Raw genomic sequence first — 26,909 nt, forward strand, 5'->3', positions numbered from 1 at the left:
TCGAAGGATTTAATAAGGTTTCCATTTTATATATTGGTAGAAATATAGGATTTAGGACTATACATCTAAACATGGAAGGGACATTGGAGGCTGTCTGGTCCAACCCTTTCTTTTTACAAAGAGGGAACTAAGCCCAGGAAGGTTATGTGATTTGACCAAGGTTACGAAAGTAGTAAATGTCATAGGCAGGATTTGAACTGTGGCCATCTGACTCCACAGTCAATAATCCATATGTCACATTCAAGCAATAGTGTATAAAGCCTTGAATACTAGGTTATAAAAGCTGAACTTGATAGTGAGGAATTATTGAAGGATTTGAATAGAGAGTGACACACACAAAAAAGCACTGTTTTAAAAAGAAAAACATGGCATCAGTATATATGGTACATTTGCTCAGGAGAGGGAAATAGGCAAGCAAGCTATTCCAGTAGTCTAGGAATGAAAGAAAAGAAGCCTGAACTAGGATTGTAACAGATTGTAACATTGGAAAGCGGGTATCAAAAGAGTATGATAATTAACTGAATATCAAGATCAAGCAAGAGGGAAGATTCAAAGAGTCAAATTCTCAAGCTTAGTTGCCTTGGAGATCGTCAGACAAGAAAATTAGGACTGGATGTTGGTTTTGAATTTTAGGAATATAAAAGGAATTAGCACACTTCCCAAACTTAAACATAAATGTAAAAGTTACTTGTTAGATTACTGCCCTTATTTAAATTGATCTACTTGGCACATGTACTAAGAAATTTACAGCTTAAATATCAAGGAGAAAGTATCAAATGGAATAAACAAATGGTAAGTTCTTTTTCTAAAAGCATGTTATAACCATCTTCTTCATCACTATCACCACCATCAACCAATAGGCCAAACAGGCTGGGAGTTGCAGCAATCACCAGACCACTAGTTCTTCTTTCAGTGTAGTCCCTAAAGACATCATAAGCACCCTCTATGCCAATGTGACTTGGAAACTTTCTGAAGGTGCTGCAACCACTGCCTACTCAGCAATCACTGCCATTAAAGAGTCAGAAGAGAAAGTTCTTGCTGGCAAAGACTTTGGCCCTGTCAAATTGTTCATTAGAAATAGGTATGATTTTGGCTGTGGAAAAGACATTAAAGAAGATACAAATAGCATCTGCTTTGCTGCTGTACCATCTCCTATGTGTTTTGTCTCCACCATTTGAATGTGAGCATCTTGACAGCAGGTCTGTAAATATGTGCTCAGGACATAGCAAATGCTTTTTCATTCGTTTATCCAGCACAGAAATTCTTCACTTTTTTTGCATGTCATGGACTTTTTTGACAGTCTCATGATGCCTATGGGCCTCTTCTCAGAATAACATTTTTAAATGAATTTTTAAAAATACATAGGATTACAAAGGAAACCAATTATATTGAAATACAATTATCAAATACTATATATTCACATATATATTTTTAACAGAATCCATGTAAAGAACCTCTGATTTCAATGTTAGCACTGTTACATATATTATGCTTAATGACAATAAGTTCTGCACAAAATACATCAGTTTCCAAAAAGAAAAGGTTAACTAATATCATGAAATTAAAAACATACCATAGGATTCTCTCACTCCAATCACCAGTTGAGAATCGAAAGCTTCTCCTAATCTCTCTGCATGGACTAGCTTCATTGCACTGTCCTGGAGTCTATTTTTTATATTTGAAAAGATTGACTCATTCCATGTATCAAGCATGAGCTATATAAAAAAGAAAAAAAAATCCAGTAACTATAAATTTATAAAGAATTACAGCAAATATAAAGAATAAGGTTGAAGACTACAAAAATAAAAAAAAATCAATTATCTATTTCCCAGTCTTTCAGCCTTCATCCATTTGAATGCTAAAAAACATTTTTTGAATTTTTTGAATGCTAAAACATAAATTGCATGTTTCAAGTCAAAAAGTAAGTTTTCCAAATCTAACCTAATCTTGTTAGTCAGCTACTCAAATACATATTTTATTATCCTTTTAAAAAATGATACCATGTTAATAAGTATTATCTCAAAACATACAAGAATATCACTTTTCTTTAAAAAAAAAAATTCCTATGAGGAAGACAGATATAATTCAGTGGAAGAAGACAGAACAAAAATCCCACATGATTATCAAGTAATTTAAAGGAATGTTTTAGTACAAAGAAATCCTTAAAATATTTTTCTTATTTACTAATGCTTTCAGAATTGAATATGGATGTTCATAAATCAAAATTATCTAAACAGGCATTAAGAACACATTACTAAATGATTACTAAATAATTTAGTATAATAATATACTAAGGAATAGTTATTAAAGAATTTAATATATTTTAAGCAAATTCTTTGTTAAATGTTGATTCTCATTGTTTGTCAATGATGCCTCAAAAAATCAACATTTCACATCTGAATACCTTAAAATGTATTCAGCTCTTTAAGTTTCTTAAAATATCAGTCCTTCCTCAATTGATAAATGGTCAAAGGATATGAACAGGCAGTTTTCAGAGGAAGAAATCAAAGATATCTATAAGCATATGAACAAATGCTCTACATCACTACTGATTAGACAAATGCAAATCAAAACAACTCTGAGGTACTACACTTCACCTATCAGATTGGCTAACATGACAAAACAGGAAAATGATAAAAGCTGGAGAGGATATAGAAAAATTTGAACACTAATACATTAACTGTTGGTGGAGTTGTGAACCATTCTGGAGAACAATCTGGAATTATGCCCAAAGGGCTATAAAAATGTGCGTACCCTTTGACCTAGCAATACCACTTCTAGGACTGTATCCCAAAGAGATCATACAAGTGAGAGGAGGACCCATATGTACAAAAATATTGATAGCAGCTCTTTTTGTGGTGCCAAGGAACTGGAAATTAAGGGGATGCCCATCAATTAGGGAATGGCTAAACAAGTTGTGGTATATGAATGTAATAGAATACTATTGTGCTATAAGGAATGAGGAGCAGACAGCCTTCATACACTTGGAGAGACTTACATAAACTGATGCTGAGTGAGGAGAGCAGAACAAGAGAACTTTGTACACAATTACAGACACATCATCTATAAGACAATTCCAAAGACTCTTGATGGAAAGGGATATCTACATCCAGAGAAAGAACTAAAGACACTAAATGCATACATATTGAAGTGAACTACTTGCTCTCTCTCTTTTTGTTTTGTTTCTTTCTCATTGTTCACTCCATTGGTTACAATCCTTCTTTGCAACTTGACTAATGTTTAATGTGAAAATATTTGTAGATCCTATATTTGATTGCATGCTACCATAGGGGGAGGGGGCAGGAGAGGAAGGGGGAGAAAATCTGAAACCCAAGGGATTGTGGAACTGAATGTTGTAAACTAAAGTAAATAAATTTTTAAAAAAATCAGTCCTTTTTCTATCAACAGTCACAACTTAAGCATCTTGGTTCTTTCTAGTAAAAAAATGAAAAAACAAAACCAAGAAAAATATACATTTTTTAATATGGCCAAGGAAAGAATTAATTTATTTTTCTTAACCATGCATATTGGTTATGAGAGTTGGTTTTTGTTTTTTGTAATTTGGGTACAGAGAGAAGAGAGGAACAAATAAAGGTTTGTTCATTGAAACAAGTTTTTAAAAAGTCAGCTGTTTTTCTCTTAATGTAAGATTATTTTTGCCTAAAAAGAGCAAAATTATTCACTCTTAAAAGTTAGAATACTACTATTGAGGAATTTTAAAAAACCTTTCTGTCAATGTGAAACTATGCCCAAAGGCTATAAAACTGTGCATGCCCTTTATCCCAGCAATACTATTTCTAGGACTGTATCTCAAAGTGATCATAAAAGCAGGAAAAGGACCCACATGTACAAAAATATTTCTAATGGCTCTTTCTGTGGCAGCCAAGAATTGGAAACTGAGGCATCAATTAGGGAATGGTTGAAAAAGTTGTATATGAATGTAATGGAATACTATTGTTTTATAAGAAATGATGAACAGGCAGGCTTCAGAAAAACCTGGAAAGACTTATATGAACTGATGCTGAGTGAAATGAGCAGAACCAAGAGAATATCATACACAGTAACAGTCACATTATGCAATGACTTTAATAGACTTAGCTCTTCTTAGCAAAGCAAGGATCTAAGACAACTCCAAAAGACTCTCGATAGAGACTGCTATCTACATTGCTCTCCTCTTCTTTTGTTTTGTTCCTTCTTTCTTATGGTTCCTCTCATTAGTTCTAATTTTTTATCACATCATGACTAATGTGAAAATGTTTAATATGAATGTGTAAGTAGATCCTACATCAGATTGTACACAGTCTTGGGAAGGTGAGGGAGAGGGAGAAAACGTAAAAATCAAAATCTTATGTAAGTGAATGTTGAAAACTAAAAATAAATCCATTATTTAAAAAAAAGAACACAGAAAGTCAAAGTTGGGAGGACCCTTAGAACATGAAATGTCAGAGCTTAGAGGGGCCTTAAAATTCATCAAGTACAACTTCCTCATTTAACAGATAAGAAAACACACAGAGATGGGGTGACTCATCCAAGGTCATTCATGGAGATTCAGTCGGCATCCTAAACTAAATCTCATGCCTTCTGGCTCCAAGTCTGAGGCTCTTTTCCCTATATTCCCTTTTGCATTTGAATAGTACTTTAAATTTGTTGATTCTTTGCAGATTGAAGCATACTTTTTTATTTTTTTGTTCTTTTTTCTCATGGTTCTTCATATTGGTTCTAATTCTTACAACAAGACGAATATGAAAAAGTTTAATATGAACATATATGTAGAAAATCGATCTGATTGCATTCCATCTTGGGGGAGGGGAGAGGAAAAAACTTAGAACTCAAAATCTTATGGAAGTGAATGCTGAAAATGAAAAATTAAGAAAAAAATAAAAAAAACTTTCTGCCAACAATGCTGACAAAAAGCATAGCGCTATGAATTAAGAGACCTATGTCCCAGTCCTGTCATTAACTAGTTTTGTGCCTTTCTTTATAAATCACTTTGCCTATCTCAGTTTCCTCACATAAAAATGAGGCTACCATTACATAGCTCCCTTGCCTACTTCATAAGGTAGACCTGAGAACTAAATGAGATAAATGAGAAAGCACTTTGAAATGCATAAAGTGTCACATAAATTAATCAAGAGATTAATAATCCTAATCCTATAAGCAAATGAATCTGAGCCTAAATTAATGACATTTTTTTTTATTTGTGGAAACACAATTCTTCCATTCTGAGATCTTCTTTAGAACTTCTTGTGTCTTATCAAGATTTATAACTATAGGGGGGAATTGAGCAAAGATGGTGGAGTAGAAGCACAAACTTGGCGTGGGCTCCCACTCCAATCACTTCTAATACATGTGAAAAAGGACTCTAAACAAACTTTAGAGCTACAGAACCCACAGAGAGAAACAAATCTCCCACTGAAGGAAGACCAGCAGGTAGACAGTAAGGGTCTATTGCAGCTCCCAGGTGAGCCCCGAGGTTCTTGCCCCAGGGTACCCCCAACCAGCAGCAGCATACAGAGCAGACTTCAGGAGAGCGAACCACCAGCAACTGTGGTGGTTTCCAGACTTCTTAACCCATAAACACCAAAGACAAAGCAAAAGATCAGTGCAGAACTCTGTTGAAAGGGGGGGGGGGGGGGGGGGCAGAAATGAAGAGCACAATCCGGCCCCTGCCCCCAGGGCAAGAAGCAGAGAAGTGGCAGAGGCCCAGCAGCCATGCAGTCATTGCCCCATGGCTGCTTCCAGAGCTCCTGGTCTGAAGATCATAAGGGGAACAAACAACTATTCAGAGGGTAATCACTCTTGCTTTAACCTGCTTGGATCTGGATAGCAGAATTGGGTAGTGGTCATGGGGTGTGTGACCAGTGAGCCAGAGCTTGCGGGGGCTGTAGAGGGCACCCTCCTAATAGCTCTGGCAGCTGCAAAAATCCCCACGATTTGGGACATGGCTTTCTCCATTCTGGAAGCAGAGTTCTACTGTGGCAAAGAACTCAAAGGTCAAGCAATTGACTGGCAACATGAGCAAGCAACGGAAGTACAAACAAATTATGGAATCCTTTTTTGGGGACAAAAAAGATCAAGGCATGGAGTGGAATGAAGACAGTAAAGTCAGAACTCCTGCATCAAAAGCCTCCAAGAAAAATATGAACTGCTTACAGGCCATGGAAGAGCTCAAGAAAGATTTTGAAAATCAAGTAAGAGAAATGGAGGAAAAATTAGGAAGGAAAATGAGAATGATGCAAGAAAATCTTGAAAAGCAAGTTAATAGCCTGCTAAAGGAGACCCAAAAATACTGTGAAGAAAATAACACCTTAAAAAACAGACTAACTCAAATGGCAAAAGAGGCTCAAAAAGCCAATGAGAAGAATGCCTTAAAAAGCTGAATTTGCCAGATGGAAAGGAATTTCAAAAACTCACTGAAGAGAATAACTCCTTCAAAATAAGACTGGAGCAACAGGAAGCTAATGACTTTACGAGAAATCAAGATACTATAAAACAGATCCAAACAAATGAGAAAATATAAGGCAATGTGAAATATCTCACTGGAAAAACCACTGACCTGGAAAATAGATCCAGGAGAGATAATTTAAAAATTATTACACTACCTGAAAGCCATGATTAAAAAAAGAGCCTAGACACCATCTTTCAAGAAATTATCAAGCAAAATTGCCCTGATATTCTAGAACCAGAGGGCAAAATAGAAATTAAAGAATTCACCAATCACCTCTTGAAAAAGATCCCAAAAAGAAAACTCCTAGGAATATTACAGTCAAATTCCAGAGTTCCCAGGTCAAGGAGAAAATACTGCAAGCAGTCAGGAAGAAACAATTTGAGTATCATGGAAACACAATCAAGATAACATGAGACCTAGCAACTTCTACATTAAGGGATCACAGGGCTTGGAATATGATATTCTGGAGGTCAAAGGAGTAGGATTAAAACCAAGAATCACCTACTCAGAAAAACTGGGAAAAATATGGTCATCCAATGAAATAAAGGATTTCCAAGCATTCCTGATGAAAAATCTAGAGCTGAACAGAAAATTTTACATTCAAATACATGAAGCAAGAGAAGCATGAGAAGGTAAACAGGAAAAGGAAATCATAAGGAACTTATCAAAGTTGAACTACTTACATTTCTACATGGAAAAATGATAATTGTAGGGAGGAAGGGAGTGAATCTGGAATTCCAAGTTTTAAAATAAAATGTTTAAAATATATATACGTATATATTATCAATATTATTTTACATGTAAATGGGAAATAAGATATACAGGCAGGCATTGGGGCATAGAGATCCACTGTGCCCTACGGGAAAGTTGGGGGGGTATAGGAGAAAATATGGGAGAGAGGGGATATCCAGTGGGATCGCTATTTTGGGGTGGTGGGTAGGGGAAAAATGGGGAGAAAATTTGTAACTCAAAATCCTGCGGAAATGAATGATGTAAACTAGAAGTTAATAAAGCATTTGATAAAAAGAAAGAAAGAAAAACAAAGAAAAATGATTATAACTCATAAGGCTTTTCTCAGTATGAGGATAGTTGAAGGGAATATATATGTATATATAAGAGGGTGTATGTCTATATAAATATGTATCAGAGTGTAGGCATATGTATGTTCATGTATACATATAGAGATGACACAAGATGAGTTGAATATGAAGGGATGATATCTGAAAAATAAAATTAAGAGGTAAGAGAGGAATTTATTGGGAGGAGAAAGGGAGAGATAGGTTAGGGTAAATTATTTCATATAAAAGAGGCAAGAGAAAACTGCTACAATGGAGGGGAAGAAAAGGAAGGTGAAAGGGAATGGGACAACCTGATTCTCACTGAATTTGGCTTAAGGAGGGAATAACATACACACTCAATTGGGTATCTTACCCTACAAGAAAATGGGGGGGGGGGGGGGGGGAAAAAGGGGGGGGATGACAGAAGGGAGGGTAGATTGGGGGAGAGGGCAGTTAGAAGCAAACATTTTTGAAAAGGGATAAGGTTAAAGAAGAAAATAGAGTAAGTGGGGGGTGGGATAGGATGCAGGGAAATATAATGAGTCTTTCACAATATAACTACTATGGAAATGATTTGGGTAACTACACATGTACAAACTATACTGAATTGCTTATCTTCCCAGTGGGGGTGGGTAAGGAGGGAAGAACGGTAAAAATCTGAAACTCAAAGTTTTAAAAACAAATGTTTAAAATATTTGTTTTTTTACATGCAACTAGGAAATAAATATACAGGTACTGGGGTATAGAAACCCATCTTGCCCTACTGGAAAGTTAGGGGAGGATATAAGAAAGAACAGATTGGGGAGAGGGGTATTCAGTAGGCTTGCTATTTTGGGGTGGGGGTAGGGGAAAGATGGGAGAAGAAAACTGTAACTCAAAATCTTGTAGAAATGAATGTCAAAATCCAAAAATCAATAAATGAATGAATTTGAAAAATAATTAATTTTTAAGAAGGATAAGATTTATAACTATAGTATCTTGGATTTCTAAGCTCTATATTCTACATCACCTGGATTTTGATTAAATTAAAGTTCCTCTGTGTTTTTCTTCCCACAACTCCAGTGCTAACTGATTTATGAGTAAACTAAATCCAATAGGCACACTCACCATTGGATGAGGCTTCAAGTATGATTATCCATTGCATTCATTTTTTTTTTTACTAAGGAGCAATATATAAATACAAGCTAGAGAAATGGAGATTGGTCAAATTCTAACTGCTTGTGCCAAAGGTTCTTGAAGAATAGACAGGGAAGAAACTCAGTTGTGAGTTTCTTGTGAGCTACAGAAGCAAGTAATTGCTTCTACAGAGACATAGTGAAGGTGATTTTTTTCTGCCCCTTACTCCTTCTTCCCAGTTACCATAAGGCAAGCAATGACATGCATACCTTCATAGCTATAAAGTTCTTTTGTTTAGACTCCATTAAGTGTTATCCTCCATTTCCAGCTTGTGATAAAATATACTTAAGTATACTGCCTATTCAGTACTATCCAAATACTTTGTTCTATCACAGATAAATAAGTAAAAGAGAATGTGTGTATATTTACATTAGAAGGCATGATTGAATGACACCTCAGAAACTGAATTCAATTTCACTGTTAACCCAATTAGATAACATACACAAACATTTATAAAGAGAATATAAACTATAGATCAAAAGTATCCAGAAACACAAATGCTAAATATACATAGTCAGCTGCTCATTGTTAAAGTACTAAGAGATGCCCACAAATTCACAGAAAAGGTGAAGCAGAAATTCTAAAAAATGACAAAGAGGGTAGGGCATTACTGAGGAAATGCAAGTTAGAGATAAATTCAGGAAAGAAAAGATAATTCACAGAAACAGTGCTCCGTTTTTTTTATGCTACAACTTTCCCACAATCCTAATTCTGTCCAGCTCATAATTCACCTTTTAGGTCTGCTAACTATCAAAGAGCTGTTTGAATATTCATTGCTCTAGTATCTTTGTCACTACTGTAGATTTTAAGGCAAAAATTGAGACAATGAAGGAAGCAGGAGTGGTAAGATCCATAAAGCTCACACTATTCACATATAGTCCACTGTGCACCACTGTGAGCACCACTACTGTTAGAAAACTGGCTAAAAGGTAAAATACACCATTCTTTATGGCACTGCCAGAAATTCTACCCTACTTTCAGAGGCTAAGCAGAATGAAGATAGAGAAATTATTTCCTACTTATCCTGTACATAGTACAAACTTTCTCTCTATATATTTGTTTGCATATTATCTATACCATTAGAGTATAAGTTCCCTGAAAGCAGGTTCTTTTTTATCTGTTTTTTTTTTTATCTCTTTTGTATTCCTAGTGCCTGATACATAGCAGGCACTTAATAAATGTTTACTGATTGATTTAAAATTGAATGAATGATAGAAAAAGTCAATGAATTTTAAAATCAAGAATATACTGCAGAACTTGACAAAATAGTAGTCACTGAAACTAAAAAAGGTATAAGGTAAGATGAACATAAATGACCAAAAATGAAAGCAGTAGGTTTAAATGACACATTCAACAAATGTAGATGTAAAAGGAGGATGGGAAGAAAGGGAGAGAGAATTCATTCAACAGTTAAAACTATAATAAGGACAAATGCTATCTTACATTTCTACTGTACTAACTTTTCAATGTGTTATTAAATCTATTGTTTCATTTTACCCAGTAAATCGGGATATGATCATATTTGACAGATGAGGAAACACCCTAAGATATTAATATGACTTCGGTAAGGCCACATATAGAACTGTAAAACAAGGAATGAAGACCACGTCTCTTCTTTCTCAGGCTTATTCTCCTTCTTTTCACCATAAGGGGGTAAGTAGTATGTACAAATAAGAAAAACTGCTTGCATAGCTCCCTTGCCAACCCCCCCCCGAAAATTTAAATTTATTAAAGGAGACAAAACATACACATGAAATGACTTAGCACCTTTAAGTACAAAACAATATAGTACAAGCTGAATCTATAAATAGTAAGATGACTCAGAAAGTAATGTCAGGTCAATGAAAGCTGAAGGGTGAAAACAACTGAAGCATGACTAAACAAAGAGAAAGGGTTAGAAAAGAATTAAATGCAGTGGAAAAAAGGAGTATATGAAGGAGGGAAAGTAGTCAGATTACAGAAAGCAACACAAAAATAAAGGAGAAGCAATGAAATAATGAAATGGAATAATAATGCCTGCAGAAAGAAAGGAAAAAAGAGGAAAGAGAAACAGGAGTGAGAGGTAGGTAGTGATGTCTGAAGGAAATGAATTAAAACCATATGAATTGGTCAAAGTTGCAACAGATAACAAGAAAAAAATGAAGCTAAAGCAAAACCTGTGAAGTTAATAAGGGAAAATACTTTGCTATTAGGCAAGAATCAGCAAGGACTGAGGAAGGAATATGAATTTGAAGGGGAAGAAGTTGGTGTAAAGTTACTATATAATAGGACAGTGAGGCAACTTTACCTACCTTCCTAACAATACTGTCTTCCACATTGGATTTTTTGTTGCTGCCCTGTTTGCCCATTAATGTGATCTCTAGCTGGCAGAATGGTTTCGGTAAGATATCACACTGAGTAAAGAATTTTCTCCACTCTACAATGTATGCTTTTAGCAGCGCTGTATCATCCTGATGGCTCAGTACTCTCTGAAAGAAAAAAAATACCAGTTTAAAAGAACACATATAGCCAACACTAAGAGAATAAAATGACTTTAAAATATAAGGTTAATTTGGTATTTTCAATTAAGTTAGAGTTAATCTTCTAAATAGCTCTACTAATGGTTTAAAAAAGTACCCTCTTTCAAAAGATTGTATCTATGTATACATTCTCTTTCTAGCACTTAAATTCTAAGTCAAACACATTAGATTTTGCCCTCAATTTGACCCACACATCCTAAGCTAGAGAATATCAAAATGAACTCTCAACTCTGGATTTTACGTACAGTGTTCAGCATAGATATTTATCAAATGTTAAAAATACAGCAAATTACACTTTCAATTTATTTTTATGTATTAATAAATAAAACCGTTTACTCTTAGAGGCAGAATTCAACTTCACCAGAAGCCACAAATTTAAAATTAAAAAACAAACAAAAACCCTCATGAATGCTTTTCTAGATTCTAATATTTCAAACTGCACTAAAAATAATGTATATAGAAACAAAATTTTAATTTAATTGTGTTAACAATAAAGCATTCAATATTTTAACAAGTCTATATACAATGTTATCATTCCTAATTAAGACATTAACTGCCATACAATATATAATAGAAGACTTATCAATGCTCACCTTTGATACTTTAAGTCCCTTATTGCAAAAGAAAAATTCTTAACCCAGAATAAAGACTATGTGTATAAACAAAAACATTCATATGCAGAGATGTAAAACCACTGAGGAACTAATTCGGTCAGTTCGAAACTTTTATTGGTTTGTTTCAACAATTACTAGCACTGGGAAATTAGTGACATATAAAATTTCATTAAAAGATCAGAAACTCCAGTTTTCTATGGGCTGCAAACTTCATAACATAGAAAGCAAAATCTTCTGGATCTTTCAAATTGGTATAAAAATAGTGCTTAAAGTGATATGATAACTGACACAATATTGAGGTATTAATATTTTGCTTCAATTTTTATTTTCAGAAAGTTCAGGTACATTAGCATCAGTTTTGAGAAGTATAAAAATATACATTTATACATAAGTCAATTATCAATACACTGTTCTCAGGGCAGTACTTTGGTCCATATGACAGGAAAAAATTCAAGACTTATTAATTTCTCCACATTCAGATATTTTTAAGTAAATCATTAGAATCTGATAACCTTCGATACAATGCAAGAATATTGTCCTTTACCTCTTTTTTTGTTTCTTTGGAATTAACATCCGTGTCAGAAAAAAAAAAAAGCTAAAATTCAGTCATCACTTGATTAAGAAAGAAAAGAGAAAGCAAGGATAACTTAAAACTCCTGATAATCCAAAAAGCAATTTCAGTCATTAGCTTCAATCTCCTCCTCCCAATCAATATACAAGAGCTTCCAGCAAGCAACTGATCTGACTGATTTGGGTTTCAACTCATTGGTTTTCCTCTGTTACCTTCTAGAGGACTGAATGATGAAGAATGAAATGGATACAAGGTAAGCAACAGTGAAGAAGAACAAAAGAACTAGATAAATATAGTCAGTACTATAAATATTTGCTGAATTGAGCTAAATGGATAAGCTCCTGAGTAACCGAAAGTTGGCTATCTGTTAGAAGTTCTAATTATGGGTAAGCTTTATTGTGCTACAATACTTGAACTTTAGACTCAGTAGCAAGAATAGAAAGCAACTTAAGCATTTCCCAATGGGTTAAGGACTCTGGGATAGAAAAAAAAATTCTGTTATCTACGGGTAGAAGTCTCATAAGAGGGCCCAAAATCAACATACCTGTAGCTACCGGATATAGTACAAAAATGATAATCTTGTTGGGGCACACAGTTTAACACTAAATTAGCAAAGCAGGAATAAATATATAAGGAAAAATATTTTAGGCATAAAATTCTAAGGACCCACTGAATTCCCAAATAATCTAACAAACAAGATAGATTACATTCCACAAATAAGTCTTCACTGGAAGCAAAATATTAATTTCAAAAAGTAACCATATCATAAAAAAGGCTTTTAAATTAACTTTCAAAGACTCACTGCCTGGGCTTGTTTAATAAAATCAAGTATATCTTCTTTCAAAGCCTGGTGGATTTTTGCTGGGCCTTTATCATCCCATAAACAAACTGCATGGACATCCCTAGAAAATAATGAAGGCAAGTTACCTTTAAGGGCACAATTCTTTTATGTAGTCACTGTATATATACAAATATGTAACACACACACACGCTACACAGCTTTGGAAAGAAGTTTCTAAGAGAGGGATACTAATCTATACATGTTTTATTACTTTTAATAATAAAATAATATATATCAATGTTCCCTCTAGAACCTAGTCTCTCATCCAAACTCCAGTAAAGCTCCATCACATACAACTTAATCAGTTTCACATTTCTTCAGGTATTTACTATTTACACATTCCTAAGGTATTCACTTTATATTAGAAGTGTTTACTCTTATTTAAAAATCAATAGCAACCAAAAAAATCCTACTGACAAAAGCTGAATTTACAAAAAAGATACATAAGGGGATAATTAATCATATTACAAAAAAGTATGCTTAAGGGTCATTTTAAATGGCAAGCTTCCAAACTCAAATCATTAACTTCTTGAGGTTTTGACTAACTGATGAAGAAGCAATTCCAGTCTAAATCAGTGACTGAAACACTCATTAAAATAAGGTCTAATTTTAGTTACAAAAGCTACAGTAATTTTGGTGGTCATATCACACCATGGACTAAAGTTCTTTTACTTAGAAACAATAAGAAACAATTATGGTGCTTTAGGGTTCGGAAAGCACTTTCCAAATATAATTTCATTTGATCTTAGATCTTATTTTTTCACTGACTTAAAACAAATGGCATACAGAAAAGAGATGTGTATGCATGAACATTATATAATCATAAAATTTTTAGAGATAATAAAGACTATAGCATTCAGTCCTCTTATCTTACTTATTAGAGGACTAATATCTAAGGAAGCTGAGTGACTTGTCCAAGGTCACCAACTGGTTAGTAGCAGAACTGGGATCAGATGATAGAGAATGGAAAATCAACTCTTTTGTTTGCTCTTATGCTTTACTTCTCATAGGATATAATTATAAGTATGATAGCTGCGATTATGAAATTTCTTCCACAGAAGCAATTCCCACTACCAACTCTGACTTGGTAAAGAAATCTTAAGTTGCTGCTTGAGGCACATAAATATTAAGTTATTTACCCAGTTAGTGTCAGATATGGGATTTGAATCCAGGTCTTTCTGATTCTAAGTCTAGTACTATATCCAGTATATCACTTGCCTCAATATACAAAAAAACCCAAAAGGCTCAAAAGAGGGCTGCAATGCATGTAACTAAAAAAGTCGCTGTTCTTCTAACTAAGAAAAAGCCTGAACAATATCAATAAAACAATGATAGCGTTCAAGTCTGTCATTAACTTTATTTTGCATGTAAATGTGCCAGTTTAAAAGGCACATTTATTTTTGATTCATCAAAAAATTTTTAAAAATCTGCTTACAGAAGCATTCTTATTCTGTTGCCCCAAAATTAGAAAGAAAAGGTTACTTACGAAAACAAATCAAACCACTGCTGTTTTGTGACAGATTCCTGGCGTAAAAGCTTCAGAACAATAGGACGCATAAAATCCCACTTGTCTTCAAACTGAAGCGAGCCTTTATTCTTGAAAAGAAAGGAAAAGTAGTTTAATTTAGATCCCCTTAAATTAAAATTATATTAAGTCAATTAAAATCATCGACTATATTTGTCTTTTAATAATTAGCTAGAGAATGTTGAGATTACAAATTTAAGGTCACCCATTTTCCATAAAGGAGTATAAACTCAACTCTAAATTTCACCATATGTCAAAGAGCCATGGTTACCCTGGTATTTCATTTCCTCATCTTGTTTTTCTTCACCAATGCTTTTCTCAGTAATTTTTAGAATAGCAAGAAGCACATACTAATAAATGTAAAATTCTGCTAAAATTATTGAACTTTAGAGGTTTTTAGAGACCTCTAGGTCCTTTAGAAACCTTTCTTAATGAGCCTCCTTCATTTCACAAATAAGGAAACTAAGGTCCTGATGTTGTATCTGACGCAAGGTCATACAACTTAGTGACAGAATTGAGACTAGAACCCAGTCTGCTGACCCCCAGTCCAGTCTAGACTTCCATAATACCACACAATTCCATAAAATTAGTTTTAAAGGTTGCTTTGGAAAGCTATCCTGATACTATAAACACCATGATAAGAACAGTGGAAGGATAGGTATCTAAAAATAAAACACAAATCAATGCCTCACTTAAAACATTACTATTAAGACTAATCAGTAATTTTTCTGTAATAGTGTTTATAACACTAATAAGAAAAATAATAGACTTGGTTCATACACTGGACTTTTGCATACAACAATCAGAAACTATAGCCTTATATCTGATTAGCTGATGTGAAAAACAAGATTATTTTCCCCCTTCAGACAAAGATGAAGTATGAGCATCAGTACTATTATATCAAGTAGGTTAAATCAAATAATTACCATTGTTCTTCATAAAACGAGAAGTGGTAGATATCTACTCAAAAACTTTTTTTAATGTGCCATTTATTATTAAAGTGCTTAATTTTCTATGTTACTTGTCCTTGCTTTATTTAGAATTTGAAAAGATATAGTTACCATAGGAACATCTTCCTGGGCTAGATTCATCAGTGACTGCATTCCCAATTTTGAAAGGTTTCTTCCTCTATTAAGCCAGGAGCACAAACAACTTTACCATGTTACTAAGATATAAGGCAATTTTTTAAAAAAATCACTGCCTTTCTAGGTGTTATCTCCACCTTACTCCCTTTCAAACCACTCGATATATTTGCTTATAATTCAATGTGACTAGAACAAACCCCTTAAGGTCTCCATGAAATGGGGTCAAAAATGCTTTTCTACTGGGAAGGGTCCATGGTGAGGATAAACTAAGATAACATTAAAGTGCCATGGAAACACTCTAAGCTATAACCAATCCTGTCAGTTCTTCCTTTGCTATTTCCTTTAAATTCTACCTTTTCAACTTCCATTTCTACTACCCCAAGGAGCAACATGGTATAACAGCTAGAGAGTAGCCCTGGAGCCAGGAAGACCTTCAGCCTTCCCCAGGTTATACAAGCTGACTCATCTACACAGGATTTTTTTCTTATATGCCACAGAAATTTCTTTAGCCTGAAAGCTCAATCTTTTTCTGGACTATTTTTCACATTCTGATTGGTTGGTTTCTCTCAGAACCTCTGATTGAAGGAGGAAGCCCAGGCCAAAGATTTCTCTACAGGGTGTGTTGCTGTCTCATTTTCCACAGGACTTTCCTTCTCTACCATGCCCCTTTAACATGTCTCCAATCTCTTTCAGCTCCCTTTTATGTTATCTTCACCCATTAACTCCTTGATGGTAGGGGCTGTCTTTCTGCTTTTATTTGCATTTCCAGTGCTTAGTAGCACAGTACACATAGTAAGAGTTTAATAAATACTTACTGACTGATCTAGTTCTGCATCTGACACGAACTGTCTGTTTGACCCAGGGCAAGTCACTAAATGTCTCTGTGCTCTAGGTAACTATTTAAGACTATAAATTACAGAGAAGATACAGACCAGTATTAACATCAAGAGTTTTTTCATCTATCAATCAATCACCCAAGGATACAGACATACATATCAATATAAAAAATATACATGCATATATGCACATATAAAATATACATGCACATATATTCATGTGTGCATTTAAAATACTGGTATTAAGGAGAAGAGAGAAGCCAATAGAGTTGTTTCTTAATTACCTCCACTTCTCAAATGAAATCCAGTCTATTTTTTTTTTTACCACTTATAATTCAGTTATTACTATAATGCCAATTCCAACAAAGGCCATCTTTCTCAAATGCACATATATTGAATTTAACTCCCTTTAAACCTCAACTTACTGAGACTGAAAAAAAAGTTCCCTTGCTTTTCACTCTAGTTATATGCTCAAAAAATCCTCAACCATAATCATTGCTAGTAAGCCTATGATCATAACAGATAATAATATAGGGTAAAAAAAATATGTCACAGAAAAGGAAAGACATACATTTAAGAGAAATTAGGCACAAAAAAGAAGCAGTATCACCAACTACTAAAGTCTTAAAAATTTCCTTCAAAATTTTTCCAAGTCTCTACTGACCTTGTTATCATCCTCTAATTAAAGCTTTTCCTTTAACTTCAACAATCAAGATGAATAAAAGACAACTTATCCAACAAGTTTTTCTTTTGTTTAATTAGTAATTTTACAATAATTTTTCCAATTTCAGATTACGTGTGTATGGTATTTTGGCTACATGAGTTGAACAGAATTCTATGGGCTATGTTATGTACTTATCATTTACAATAATATTTCTATGAGTAAATTCTAAGTTCCAATTTAAGAAACTATTTTTTTTTATGAGCAATCGGGGTTAAGTAACTTGCTCAAGGTTACAGGGCCAGTTATTTCTGGGTGTGGTGCTAAGTGTCAGAGCCCAGATTCGATCCCCATGTCATCCCGACACTGGAGCTGGTGCTCTTACTTGCTGAGCCACCTGGCCGCCCCTAAGAAACTATTTCTTAAAAAAACCTATTTGCAAATCATAAATTTCTTGTCTCCATTCCCTGACCCCAATCCTATCCTTAAAGGCTGGCTGGGTCACTTGTTATTTATAAACTAATGTACTCATATACAATGAATGACACATTTCTTTTTTTTTTAACCTTTTTTTTTAATGACACATTTCTTATTCAGTTCAACAAATGTTTCCCCCCCCTTCATACACTAAAGCTTACAAAACAAAATAACTCATCCCAAATTTGTAAATTAATCCCATAGTTGAGGCTACATTTTCACTTATAGCAAGGGTAAAGTTTAACTGTGCAAAGTTGTTCCTTTTTCTGATATAATTAGTTCCTCACTCATTCACTTTAGCTACTTCAGCAGGTTAAGAAATTCTTGAGTGTCTAAAGCCCTGCCTCTTTCCTGCTTCTCAAGCTCCCATATTTAGTTATTTAACTTCAGTGTAACTGAATTGTCTATTTTCTATTCATTTTTATGCTCCCTATTTTCTCTCATTTGGATCATTCAACTATTCTAATCTGGGCTCAAAAAATATTACAGTACATCCTTGATAAAAAACATAAAAACAGGAAAATCCTAAAGATATGTAAATAGAACAATTAAATTCTCCTAAAAGCTAGCACCATAAGAAGCTCCTAGCGCTTATTACCCCCAAAAGATATTACTGTTACTTTAAAATTACAGCTTAAATATCTCTAGGCATACTTAAGATGTTAAATTAAGTCAATCTTTTTTCCAGTCTCCTCCTTATAGAAAGATCAGTTCCCCACATCTGCTCATTGTCATTTATAGTAAACAAACCTTGCCTCTGAAGTCAACCACTAACTCCTTCCATAGATAAGCAGAGCTGTCTTGACAAAAATAACAGAGTCAGAGTATAAGAGTTGGAAGGGACCCCAGGGATCATCTCCAGACTAAATACACCTGAAGAGATTATGTTTTGTATTATCCCCAACTGGTCATCTAGCTCTAGTAAAAACCCCAGAACTCACCACCTCATGACATACCCTATTCTATTATGCATAGTTAGTTGATGTAAGAGATGAAAAGTGTATAAGAGGTAGCACTTACCCCCACCATCCTTACATTCTAACTGTAAGTTTTTTGTTTTTCTCATACAGAGCTAGAATTTTCAATGGAACTCTCCACCCACTGCTCCTAAATTTGACCCTTCTACTTCTGCTCTATCATAAGACCAAGCCATCTTCAAATATTTAAAGATTACTGTTAGGCTTAGCAATAACCTTCAAGTATCAGACTTTACATTTTTCCTCTTTAAATTAATCTTACTAGGGGCAGCCAGGTGGCACAGTGAGTAAGAGCGCCAGCCCTGGCATCGGGAGACCCGGGATCGGTTCTGGTCTCAGATACTTGGCACCCACACAAAATAACTGGCTGTGTAACCTTGAGCAAGTTACTTAACCCCAACTGCTTAAAAAAAAAAAATTTAATCTTACTAGACTGTCCACTGATCTAGCTCAGGGAGATTTTTTTGTCATAGAACTCGGAAGACTATAGACCCTTCTCAGAATATTTGTCGTCCACATTTATAATTGAGCGCCTAGGCAGTGCAATGGATAGAGTATGGGACTTGGAGCTCCAATCTGGTCTCAGACACTTACTAGCTGTGTCACCCTGGGCAAATCACTTAACCCTGTTTGTCTCAGCTTTTTCATCTATAAAATGATCTAGAGAAGGAAATGGCAAATCACTCCTCTATCTTTACTAAGAAAATCCCATACGAGATCACCAAGAGTCAAACACAAGTGAAAAACTGAACAACACATTCAAAATTGAAGGAATGCTGAATTTGAAGCTAGTAAGAATAAAAATAGAAGCGGGTGGAGCCAAGATGGTGGAGAAAAGGCTGGGGCTCACCTGAGCTTTCCTCAAAACCCCTCCAAAGACCTTTAAATAATACCTAAAAACAAATGCTAGAGAAGCAGAACCCACAAAAGGATGGGGTAAAACAATTTTCTAGCCCAAGAAAACTTAGCTCAGCAGGAAAGGTCTGTTGCACCAGGGTGGGAGTGAAATGCAGTCCAGTGCAGCCCACTCCAGTCCAAACCCCTCACAGTCCACCAAACTGTTTTGGATGCAATCGTTTATCTACTTTCCCCTAATCTGTGTCATTGGTAAATGTGATAGACACACATAACTATTTTTTGTCTTTTTTTATGTTTAGCATTTTAGTTTTCCCAAGTAACATATAAGAACTTTTAATACTTGCTTTTAAAACTTTAAATTCCCAATTCTCTCCCTTACTCCCTCACCACATGTTATATACGTGTAATTATGCAAAACATTTCCCTAATAGTGATGTTGTAAAAGAAAAAAACAAAAAAAAGTCTCAAGAAAAATAAAGTAAAAAAAAAAAGTATGCTTCAATCTGTATTCAGATATCATGAGTTCTTTCTCTGGGGATGGAAAGCATTTTCATAAGTCCTTCAGAGTTGTCTTGGATCATTGTATTGCTGAGAATAGCTAAGTCACTCACTGCTGATCATTTTACAATATTGCTTTTACTTTGTACACAGTATATTTCACTTTGCATTAGTTCATGTCTTTCCAGATTTTTGTGAGCATTCTGTCCATCATTTCTTTTTATTTTTTTGCTTTTTGGAGGGGGGAAGGCAGGGCAATCGGGCTTGAATTAAGTGACTTGCCCAAGGTCACATGGCTAGTGTTAAGTGTCTGAGGCCTGATTTGAACTCAGCACCTCCTGACTCCAAAGCTGAGCCACATACCCACCCCTGTTCATCATTTCTTATAGAACAATAATATTCCATAATAATCACAGATCACAATTTGTCCTGTCATTCCCCAATTGATAGGCATCCTCACAATTTCTAATTCTTTGCCCCCAGAAGAAAACTGCTACAAATATATATATATATATATATATATATATATATATATATATATAGAGAGAGAGAGAGAGAGAGAGAGAGAGAGAGAGAGAGGTCCTTTCCCTTTTTGTTTTTTATCTCTCTGGGGATACAAAACTAGTAGTAGTATTGCTAGGTTAAAGGGTATACATGGCTTTATAGCCCTTTGGACATAATGTCAAACTGCTCAACAGAAAGGCTGAATCAGTTCACAACTCTACCAACAATGCATTAATGTCTCATTTTTCCTATAGCTCCTCCGACATTTGCCATTTACTTTTTCTGTCTTATTAGTCAATCTAACAGTGAGGTAGTACCCAGAATTATTCCAATTTGCTCTTCTCCAATCAATGGTGAGTTAGAATATCTTTCATCTGGCTATAGATAGCTTTGATTACTTCAACTGAAAACTATTATCTTTTGATCATTTATAAACTGGGAAATGGCTCTTATTTTTTATAAATTTGATTCAGTTCCCTATATATTTGAGAAATAGTCTTTCTTTTTTTGCTTTTTTTTTGGAGGGCAAATGGGGTTAACTGACTTGCCCAAAGTCACACAGGTAGTGGTTAGTAATTGTGTAAAGTGTCTGAGGCTGAATTTGAACTCAGGTCCTCCAGACTCCAGGGCCAGTGCTCTATTCACTGCGCCACCTAGCCGCCCTATCAGAGAAACCTGCTTCAACATTTTTTCAGTTATTACTGCTAACTCTCTTCCTTTTCCCCTTCATCCTATCTTTCCCACTCCTATTGATTCTATCCTCTCTCGCCTTTTACCCTGCTTCTCCTCAAAAGTGTTTGCTTTTACTCCTATCTGCCCTCCCTTCTATCACTTCCACCTTCTCTTATCCCTCTTAACATCTATTTCTTAATTCAAGTCACAGACCAAAATGTTGATTATTGAGATCTCCCTCAAAGTTGATATTTATCCATTAATGCCTACATATTGGATCCAATCAATCAATAAACATTTCTTAAGTACCTATTGTTGTTGTCAGGCACTGTATTAGGCACCACAGCCACAAAAATAAATAATCCCTGCTCTCAAGGAATATATATTTTAACTACTTGGTCATTTAATAAGTTCTGAATCTACCTACCTGTACTAAAATTTAGACTATGTCTCTTCATCTTGTTCACAAAGACATCAAGAAAGATTTAATTTAAGTTCTGGCTGAAATTCAGGTTGATTATATCTATGACATTCTCCTGTCAAAAAAGGAAACGGTGTTTGATGTGAACCCATGTTGGCTCCTAATGATCTTTGTGTCACTTTCTAAATATTTATAGACTATCCCTTAGACACTGCATTACAGACTATTTGCACTAACAAAATTCAAGGTCATGGCTTATATTTTGAAAGATCTACCCTCTCTCTTATTTTGTAGATGGGTGGAAAAAATGAGATGATGATTATTATTATTTACCTCATTTTATATTATTATTATTAGTATTATTATTACTATTACCTCACCCTGTTTACTATGATTTTTCAAAAATACAAGCTGCTCCCAGTCATACCCACTGAGTGCAGTTAGGTTAATATATATACATATATGTGTGTACTCAAACACACACACATCTCAACAAACCCTTAAAAAGTCCTTTGTTGTTCTGTTCCTTCTGGGTTCTTCTTAAGAATTCAGACATTATGTTTACAGACCTACACTATTCTTGAATTCATTCTCTACTACCTGCTCATTTCCATCTAAAATTGTCTTATTTATAATTAGATTGGCTAATGAGTTCCTTGTCCATCCACACCTATAGCATCCCTTTTTCTCCCTCACTGGAAGTGCATTTGTATCATCAGAATTCTGTATGTGAATGCTTCCCACACCTCTCAGGCCAACTTCTATAATATACAGTGTGTATACTATAGAAATTTATGAAATTTGCTCTCAAAAATCTTGGGACTATGCTATGATTACTCATTCCTCTCTGTCAAACCTCTATGTTGGCATGGTCTTTTCCTCTCCAAGTACAGTACATAGTTCCTTTTTTTAAACCAATTTTCATTATCTTTTGTTTTTATATCACCTACACTTTCTATTTATCCTTTTTCCTCCTGGGGAAACAACCCTTAGAATAAATTCAAAGTTCCATAAAACTAATCAATAAAAAAAAAAAGTCTAACATATCATATATAGCATTCCAAAACCATGGAACCTTATTTCTGCAAGGAGAGAGGAAAAGTGTCTTCTTATATCTCTCCTCTGGAGTTAAGTTTGGTCATTATAATTTTAAAGCATTCAGTTTTTTTTTTTTTTATTAACATTTTTGTAGTCACTGGATATGCTGCTTTCCTGGTTCTGCTTACTGCACTTTATCAGTTGACATAATCATCTTTCTATTCTCCTCTGTACTCACCATTTTCATTGTTCCTTATACTATGGTAATATTCCATTGCATCCATGTGTCATGTGGTAGAATTTTTGAAGAATTACAAGTATCATCTTCCCATGTGGGCATGCAAACAGTTCTGCTCTATTGAATCCCTTATGTTTTCTTTCCCTGTTTAGGCTTCTTTTGGGTCTTGATACTGGAGATCAAATTTTTTGTTCAATTCTGGTCTCTTCTTATGAAAGCTTGAAATCCTATTTCATTTAATGACCATTTTTTCCCTTTAAGAATTATGCTTAATTTCGCCAGGTAGGTGATTCTTGATTGTAGATCTAGTTCCTTTGCCTTCTGGAACATTATGTTCCAAGACTCAGTCCTTAATGTTGCAGCTGCTAAATCCTGTGTAATTGTAATTTGTAGTTTTGTTGTAGTTGTAGATTGTAGTTCCCTGATAATTTTAATTGTTTCTTTCTGGCCACTTGCAGAAATTTTCCCCTAACCTGACAGTTTTGTAATTTGGCTATAATGTTCCTCGGAGTTTTTATTTTGGGATCTTTCCTGAGGTAATCAATAGGTTCTTTCAATGCTTATTTTGGCCTCTGGTTCCAGGATGTGAGGGCAATATTCCTTGATAATTTTTTGAAAGATGCTGTTCAGGTCCTCCTTTGGATTATGGCTTTCAAGCAGTCCAATGATTTTGAAATTATCTCTCCTGGATCTATTTTCCAGGTTAGTTGTTTTTCCATTAAGGTATTTTATATTTTCTTCTATTTTTTTTTTCATTCTTTTGATTTTGTTTGTTTGATTCTTAATGTCTCATAGTCATTAGCTTCCATTTAGCCAATTCTAATTTTTAAAGAGCTGTTTACCTTGAGTTTTTTTTACTCCTTTTCCATCTGGCCAATTGTACTTTTTATAAATTGTTTTCTTCAGTGGATTTTTTTAATCTCCTTTTCCATTTGGGCAATTCTACTTTTTAAGTTGTTTTCTCTTTCCAAGTTATTGACTCTTTTTCTGCAATTCTCTTGCATCATTCTCACTTCTTTTCCCAATTTATTTTTAAGCTCCTTTCTGAGCTCTTCCATGAATTCTTTCTGGGCTTGAGGCTATTTCCTGTTTTTCTTTGGGGTTTTGCCCATAGGTGTTTTTAACACTGTTGTCCTTCTGAGTTTGTATTTTGATCTTCTCCATCACCACAATAACTTTCTAGAGTCACATTCATTTTTTTTTTGGTCATCTTTTTTGGCCTTTTCCTTTATTTTTAAATTTTCACTCTGTTCCTGGGGTGGAACAAGTTTCTTTTGCCAGGGGCTGCAGGCCCTAGTTATTTGCCTGGTGCTACATTACTGTTGCTCTGAGGCCTCTGGAGTGCCCTTAGTCTGGTGCTATGCTGAGGTGGGAAGATGGGGGTTGGCTGGAGGCCATAGGGGTCTTGTAGCTTTCCTGGCACTGAGCTGGGGTCCCAGTGCTGGTATCTGGCATGTGCTGAAGCCCATGGTATGTTTGCATTGGCATCTGCTTATCTGCCCAGGGCTACACTGAAGCACATGACGGTCCTGGTGTTGGTAGCTGCTTGTTCACCTGGCTATGCTGGATTATGTGTGAGGGTCCCAGCGTTGATATCTGCCTGTTTCCTTAGGCAATTAAAGGGTCTTCCACAGGCATCTACCTATTTTCTAGGGGTTACACTGAAACATTTAGCGGTTCCCCTTGCTAGGCTGAGGCACGTTTGGGGGGGAGAGGGAGTCCCTGTGATGATGTTTGCTTTCCCTACTGTACTGGGGGCTCAGGATCTCCTGCTGGTTTGCTGAGGTGAGAGGTTAGGTGAGGTTATACTCTCACCCAAGTGAGAGAAATTTTTCCTGACCTTCCAAGTTTCTTGGGTTAAAGATAGCTTCATGCTTTTTGCTGGTTCTGCTGTTCCAGGGTTCATATTGGGGTGCTATTTTATGGTTTTTATGGTGAATAATGGGGAAAATTAGGGCAATTTCCTGCTTATCCTACCATCTTGGCTCCCAAAAATGAAAATCTGATGGGGTCTTTGAACAATTAACAAGATGACAGAGCAAAATCTTCTGTCCTGTAAGTGTCTTCTTCTGATTGGTCTGACATCATATCATGACAATTCTGATTGGTAGACATCTTAATGGGGGGGGGGGGTTTGAGTTGTCTCAGCTCTTCCCTGTCACACTTCCTCCTTGGGAGAGGGGAGTAACTCTTGAGTGAGGCTTTGGTTGAATCAACTTGAATTTGAGTTAAAGTGGGTAGTGGGTGACAAAAGGTATACTGGATGTATGGGGTGTTCAGGGAGAACTAGTACTTCTGGTACGAGGGACTGCTGAACCTTTTTCAGGGCTGCTTATTCACTTTTGATGTTTACCTCACCCTACTTTCTCACCTGTGGCTCCAATAAGCTGTAGCATGTGCAGCATCCACACACCGGTAAAATGTCTTAACAGACAGGCGTTGAGGGTAACTGACAGGCCTCAAACTTGTCAGTGAGCTAAGGGGATGTCTACCCCAACTATGTGAAGACTTTCCCCAGCAGAATGGGTAAAAGAGAACAATTTGTTCCAAGCTGAAGTAGTTGAAGTAGGTGCTATGGTTGGCTTAGAACTTGGTCAGGCATTGATAATGCCATGGTGATATAGTACATCTTGGGCTATCACCAGTTGTCTTGATTTTTGTCTTGCCACCAGACTTCAACGACTCTGGAAGAGAGAATGAGGCTGACAACTCTGCAACTCTGCCTCACTTGAACCCAATTCATGAGCAAGTCAACACCTGGGAAATCTTTGGTCCTCTTAAAGGAGGAACAAAAACAAAAGTAGACAATTCAAGAGTTAAGATTCATTTCACAAAAGAACTAAGCCCTAAGTGGAGGTAATTAACAGACTAAAGCTTGGCCTTTGGCAAGTTTGGAACATAGGTGAAGAATGGAGTTTACAAGGGTAAGGAGTTTGGACTTAGAAGTGTGGGAGAGCATTAAACCCATTCCAGCTCGATTAAGCCTTTTAAAAAAGAATTTAAACCAATTCTCAATTTTACAATGTAATATTCTCTATTTTTATTTATTTTCTTAAATATATCCCAATTATGTTTTAATCTGATTGGGGCACACTCAGCAGTGTCATGGGGGGAACATGGGCTGTGTGTGTTGGACACCTTTGGACTAAAAGACTTCAAAGGTCTCTCCCATCTCTAAATCTATGATCTAATTTTAGTGGGGGTGGAGGGTGGGAAGGAGATGACCGGGAAAGGTCTCAAGCAGAAGATGGCACTTCAGCTGAGCTTTAAAAGAACCTAGATATTCTATTGGCAGAGGTGAAAAGAAAGTGTATTTCATGCATGGGGGAAATTTGTGTAATGGAACTTCGGAGATGCAGATTTTGCATCAATACAATGTAAAACTTTGTAACAATTGTTGAAAAGAGTGGTTTGCCATGGAAAACCACTTAATGATAATAATGGATAAGTTTCCCATCACTATTTAGGTAGGAGTTAAGATTACATGACTTTTATGTCCTGCAAGTCTGAAATATTATTAGGATGTCATAAGAGTAAGCAAAGTTATTGATAAGTACACATCTAGCTAGGTAAAGAATAAGACAGTGGACAAAGGGGTCAGGAAGAAAGCTCTATCCTTTCACCACTAACAATAACTAATTATCTAATCTATACTTCAAGGACCATGCTCTTATTATTGTGTATACTCTCAACACTAAAACAAACTGAAACAATTAGCCAATAGAATTCCTGAGTTGCTATGGCCAAAAATATCATATTATGGCTGAAGTTACATTGATGATCCCTTCTGTCCTTAAGTTAGACCAGTCCTTGAAAAGAGACATCTAATTTGTCACTGAGCTTGTACATGAAGCTTTTCAAGCACCTGCCTCAGATACTTATTAACTGTAAG

The 26,909-nt window shown here is 35.3% G+C and overlaps 1 protein-coding gene across 1 annotated transcript in view; it reads right to left on the reverse strand.

The window, feature by feature from the left end:
- CUL5 (cullin 5) overlaps positions 1–26,909 on the reverse strand; it is an 89,313-nt gene that overhangs the window by 38,374 nt on the left and 24,030 nt on the right. The window contains exons 2-5 of the mRNA XM_069080005.1: positions 14,714–14,823; positions 13,189–13,288; positions 10,974–11,150; positions 1,574–1,715 (exon numbers count right to left, since the gene is read on the reverse strand). Of these exons, the coding sequence (XP_068936106.1) occupies positions 1,574–1,715; positions 10,974–11,150; positions 13,189–13,288; positions 14,714–14,823 (529 nt within the window). The remainder of the gene's footprint in view (positions 1–1,573; positions 1,716–10,973; positions 11,151–13,188; positions 13,289–14,713; positions 14,824–26,909) is intronic.

The sequence above is a fragment of the Petaurus breviceps genome, unplaced genomic scaffold, assembly GCF_028583685.1.
Source record: "Petaurus breviceps papuanus isolate PSGF00001 unplaced genomic scaffold, PetGlider_PUasm1.0 91133, whole genome shotgun sequence".
In the NCBI taxonomy this organism is placed as follows: Eukaryota; Metazoa; Chordata; class Mammalia; order Diprotodontia; family Petauridae; genus Petaurus; species Petaurus breviceps.